Genomic DNA, 5,733 nt, shown 5'->3' on the forward strand with positions numbered 1-5,733 from the left:
AGCAGAGCAGGTGAGATTGTTCTTTTAGGTTTCCCAATCACCCGGTGGGGGTATTTCAGCGCAGCTCCGCCTCTCCATTTTGGAGGGAAAGACCAGACCCGCGTTGATTGGGGAACAGCAGCTAATGCGACCCAGCCTCGGACACGGCTTTAAAAGACCACGTATAACGTATAATGTCGTGAGAAACGTCTTGAGACTGGACCCGCACCCGCACGCACCACCCAGGTGGGGGAGCTCCTGGAAGTGATCCTGGCTGATCCTGGCCCGCGAGCCCTCTCTCGAAGCGGTCCAGGTGCGAGAGCTGCGATGACAGCCTAGGGGTCTTATGTTGAAAAGTGGCCATAATTCTGGCAATTCATCATCGCAGACACAGAAACAATATCGCTTCAATCTCATTACTCCGCACTCCTTGTGCCGTCCGTAGGCTTTTCCTATGGTTTTCCCGGCCACCGACGAGTCTGTCCGCCAGTGGTCTTCCCTCCCCCGGCTGGGCGTGTGCGCGAGGCGCGCGCGAAGTCACCGGTCATCGATCGATCGACCCCCATTCACCGCACGAAGATTAGGGTGTCCAACCGCGAAAGTAAATGCCACGTGTTTACTTTTGGTCGGATAAAGTTACTAAACTCTGCATCCGAATCACGCGGTATTTGCGCGCTGCCTCCGCCCCCCGCGTCGTCCACCCAACACTTCCAACATGATACCGTGCTTTTTTTTAGTGCAGAATGTCGACAGGAAGGAGACGTGGGGCCGGGGAGGGGGTATCTCTACAACAGGCCCGGATGCAGCACGAGTGCCGTGTACGCGATTTTTGGCCGTCTTAGGCCTACGTACCGGGTGTAACAGTGAATGCGCAGCCGTGTTGCGCGATTGCATACTCAATATGGCCGCGGGGGCCGTAGCCCCTTACGGGTGTAAAGAGTTGGCAAACCCGCAACACTGCTGCGTGTTCACAGTTACACCCGGTACTTCCGAGACGTTTTGCTCGCAGAGTGCATATCGAGACAAAGAAATGAGTCCCCCAGCACATGGCCGATGACAACAGTACGCCGCGCCTGACCGGCCGTGCACCGCGGCGCGTCCTTGGCGCCTGAGTCACCCGGGACTCCGAAACCACCTGTGTGAGTCCCTTGTGATCGTAAACAGTACGGCAAACCGGCGGAAATGGCAAACTTGTCAGCTTTGCGTGGAAGTCTAGTGAATTGGAGGGTGATTGAGCTCGTACAGACTTGCACTGCACACTTGTGTGGTTGAGCTGTCCGGGTAACACTTCCGTTCTCCATTTCTTTTGGTTCCAGGGATGGAAAATCAGAATTAGATTATTGGTTTTACTCCTTTTCGTTCGGAACAAAACGTTTCACTCTTTCAGTTTCGTTTCGTTCAGAACGGAACAAAACCGACAAACTTTCCAATAGTAAGTTCACTCCTTCTTGGCCGCGTAACTAGAGGATCAAAACGTTTTGTTCCTTGGTCACTTGCCGGTGCACAAGAGCAGAGGGCCGTCAGTGCACTGTCACGATACTCTTCCCTCTCCCTAACACACACGCGCATGAACGCACGCACGCACACACACATCCACTGCGCATCTGCGTGCGTGTCGCGTGCGTGCATAGATGCGTGGCGTGCGTGTTGCCGTCGAGTGCGCGCACGCAGTTGCACACTCACACACACGCGCGCGCCACAGTTGGCAGTAAGCACTATCACTGAAGGCGCGAAACGTTTTGTTCTTCCTGTGACGTCAACAAAAGAACGGAACTATGTTTTACTCCCACGAACAAAAATGATTGAATCGAAAAGCAGTTTTACTCCTGGGAGTCTTTTTTCAGTTTTGTCTCCTGAGGTTTTGGCGAGGTTTTGGTCTTTGCATAGTTCCGTTCCATTTCGTTTTGTTTCTTGGAATGGTTCCGATAACGAAACTATCCACAGTATCGCTCCGTTTCGATTAATTGAATTCCGATTTTCCATCCCTGCTTTTGATACTGGTATCTGTGGGGAGAAAAGGGGCCACTAAGCCACTAAGCCACTGTCTTGCGGGACATTCGACCCAGAATATTATACTGTTCTTGTCAGTGGTGCGGTGCAAAGCAAAACACCAAAAAAGTGCAGGAGCCCCAGTCAGAATTTTTTTCGACGATATCGTTTCGACATCGGTTTTCACGTCGTTTGCGATACATAGTGGTGCTGGAATCGACGGCTTTTCGACAAACGACGTCGAAAAACCGTCGATTCTATTCCCACTGTAGTAGTATCGTGCTAACGACGTGAAAACCGATGTCGAAAAGACATCGTAGGAAAATTTTCTGACTGGGGCACTCACGAGCGAGCTCCACAACCAAACTACCCATGGTGGCTTTTACTCAATGATTAACATTTTGAATTGGAAGATGGTGTCATGAACGTGCAGGGGAGCGTTACTTTATTGCCTGCTGCCCGCTGCTTTTACTGCCCGGTGGTCACGTTCATCGCTTTTAAAAACAGCGAGTTATTTAGCTCTTGTCGACTTTCTTTCAAGCACAATCAGTTTATGTACCGAGCGTATCTGTGACTGTGCTCCAGTGTTGCGGGATTGCATACTCCCTCCCAAGGGCTGCATGGGCCAAGGCGCCTTACGGACGACCCCGCAACACTGGAGCGTAATCAAAGATACCAAGTGGCTGATTAACTCCGCGCACTTCTGTAGTTAGACTGTACCGCACGCAGGAGTGCGGGCGGGCTTGCCTATCGCCCCTGTCCACACTGTTAGAAATTCCGTAGGCTAATTACGGAATTCTTACGGAACTCACCGTAAATTCCAAATACGGTACCAAACCGTAACGGGATGACTGTAATTTAAAGATACGGACTTGTCCGTATTTCAAATAACGGTGCATCCCGTACATTTTCCCCGTCAAATTAAATATTAAATAATTTTAGAAACAAATAGTTTAAACAATTGAGCTGTCCATAGAGATTTATGTTATTGCCTCTTTCGCAAAACCATAACTTTACCTCGAACTTTACGCTCTCGTATCTCTCAAAATCCAATTCTTCGACTTACAATGAAATTTATTATTTTTCCTAATCAATAAGTCAAAATTTTACGGAAAAGCTTACGGTTTATCCGTAACTTAAGAATACGGGTTTTCCGTATGGTGTCCGTAGAAAATACGGAAAAATTACGGTACATTCCGTGAAAAAAATTTCTTGACAATTCCGTTCAAAATTCCGTGGAAATTTCTAACAGTGCACGGCGCCTTACGCGCCGGGCGAGTAGGCAACCCAACCGCACTCGTGCGTGCGGTACAGTCTAACTACAGAAGTGCGCGGGGTTAATCAGCCACCTGGTACAACGGGTTCACATTGAACACTGATATGACAATTTGTCAAAAATGTTCATCTACTTATCTCGACTAAGTACTCAAAAAGTGTTCCTCATAAAACCGCAATAACATTTCGTGCGACAAAATATTGTCCCCCTACCATTCAGTGAGCTTGTTATTGGGCCGAACCCCGTGATCACTTTAACCACTCCGCGACAATCGCGGTCACCCACCTTGTCACTGATAAGGCATTTAAACGCCAAAATCTTACTGGGAAATACCCGCCCTTGTGGAGCGAACTTCTTCCCGCCCCCAGCCAGACGCCGCCCTCCCCGTCCGCCCCTCTCGCCAGAGCTCGGCCGCCCCCACCCCGCCGGCCGCCACCCCACCGCCCGCCACCCCGTTCCCCGCCGGCCGCCGGGGCCTTCCCTTATATAAGGCTCGCCGTGCCCCGACCGGCTCAGTCTCGACCAACCTTTCCCCCGGTGAGCACCCAGTGAGCGTGGGTCAGTCGCGCACAGTCGACCAAACAAACGGCCCCCAACTCTCTACGAAAATGGTAAGCAACCCATCTGTTTGAGTGCAGCCTCACCCACGCCGCCGAGTGCACCGGTGTGCACGAAGTATCGTGTATATGTCTCGACGGGTCTGTGTAGTAAAACCGGTGCGCATGCATGCATGCATGGGTTGCTTGCGGCTCACTATTTTAGCTGAAATTGGGTGTTTTGATGACGGAAAATAGATGAGTGTCGAATTTTTAACATGTTTAGGATTCAACACGAGGATAATATGGGTGCGAATCAGATGACTTAATGTAAATTATCGGACGCCCGCCGCTCGTCTAGCTGAGCGCTTTATTTTCCATACCGTGCTTGCGCGACTGCCAACTCATATGAACACATCTAATTCCCCCATATTATCCTAATGTGGAATCCTGAATATGTTAAAATTTGAGACTCGTTTATTTTCCGCCATCAAAACACTCAATTTTAGCTAAAATAGTGAGACGCAAGCAACCCATGCATGCATGCATGCTGCGCACGGTTTAACTACACAGACCCGTTGGGTTTTCGCCATGAGCGTGTGAACTGAAGATCTGTGTCGTGATTGCGCTCATCCGTGGGGAAAGAGCTGATTCGAGACGAGCGGGTGGTTGAACTTTCCTTTGGGGCAAAACTGCGCCGCGAACGGGAAAATATGGTTACAAGTCACAAGTGTGGGACTATACCGCCTGCCGCGCACTTGTAGGCGTGTGAATTTTTTATTCGTACAATTGCGTGGGTGTGCAAAATTCTCAGGAACATTCTCACCTTTACTTGTACAAGTGTGCCAATGTGAATTCACACAACAAGTGTGCAAATGGGGATTCACACGCCAACAACTGTGTTTGGGTTTCCGGTGTGGGTTTTGCTTTGTACTTAGATATTTTTTGCATCGATCGTCTCATGCAATTGGACCTACCACCGTCCGTGCTAGAGTGAAAACGAGAAGACGCTCCGTCGTCGCGCAGGGACCGGTTTTCCGCGCTTGAACCGGGGATTGTAAACGCCTGAACGAGGCGGGGTCCTCTCCAGCCAGGCTCCAGGTGCGCACGACTCCTCTCGCGGGCTCGTTTGATGGCGTTGTCGGCCACCTGTGCTTCTGATATCGAACCGGCGTAAATCAAACAGCGAATCGTTTTATTGCTTCCACGTATCACGGGGAAGCAGGCGGTAGTAGAGCCGTCGATCCACGGCTATCCAGAAGACCCCGCCGCACGGGCCGGCGCAACGATAGGCAACCCGGATAGGCCCAATAGGTCCGCGCCGACTCGGCACAATGGAGCCCCTACCAGTGTGATCACATAGTGGTCACGCCATACTCCAGAAACTTGAGTGCGTCTTAATTTCAGCAACTAATTGAAAACAGGACGCCGTCGTGCGGACGTCACCGGACTCACTCCCCCCCCCCCACCCCTCCCACCCGACCTCGGCCTTTTACGCGCCAATTATAAAGCTTGTTACAAGCAGGAGATGCTTGCAGGTGACCAGGACCAGAAACCACTCACGTGTCGCGTCCCCGCGCAGCCCTCTTCCGTCCCACACCTGCAGGAAAAGTAGTGCTCTTCAGAAAATGATCCAGAGATTAATGCCCGTCTGAAATCGTTTGTTTTCCCACTTGTCGACTGGGGCTGGGTGGCTGTCTCTGGTGCTACTACTGGAGTGGTGGTCCTCCCCCGCCTCTGTCGTGCAGTTGCTCCCCCTCCCCCCTCTCCCCCTTCCCCGCCCGTCTTAAACGCAAGTTGCGTTGGGTTTTCCCCGCCGAGCCCACGGTCGGCCTCAGCGTGGAAGTGGGCTCGCCTCACCCGCCGTACTACCGCCGCATCACTTGGGGTCCCGTCACGAACTCGCGCCGTGGCGGGAGGTGCCGTGTGTGTGTGTGTGTGTGTGTGTGTGTG

At 51.7% G+C, this 5,733-nt stretch overlaps 1 protein-coding gene across 1 annotated transcript in view; it reads left to right on the plus strand.

Annotated features, from left to right (window-relative positions):
- The first annotated feature begins 3,758 nt into the window (after positions 1–3,758).
- Positions 3,759–5,733, plus strand: part of LOC113210997 (uncharacterized) — a 3,284-nt gene continuing 1,309 nt past the window's right edge. The window contains exon 1 of the mRNA XM_026429228.2: positions 3,759–3,855. Within this exon, the coding sequence (XP_026285013.1) occupies positions 3,853–3,855 (3 nt within the window). The 5' untranslated portion in view covers positions 3,759–3,852. The remainder of the gene's footprint in view (positions 3,856–5,733) is intronic.

Source organism: Frankliniella occidentalis, unplaced genomic scaffold (assembly GCF_000697945.3).
Source record: "Frankliniella occidentalis isolate FOCC.00 unplaced genomic scaffold, Focc_3.1 Scaffold32, whole genome shotgun sequence".
NCBI classification, from domain to species: Eukaryota; Metazoa; Arthropoda; class Insecta; order Thysanoptera; family Thripidae; genus Frankliniella; species Frankliniella occidentalis.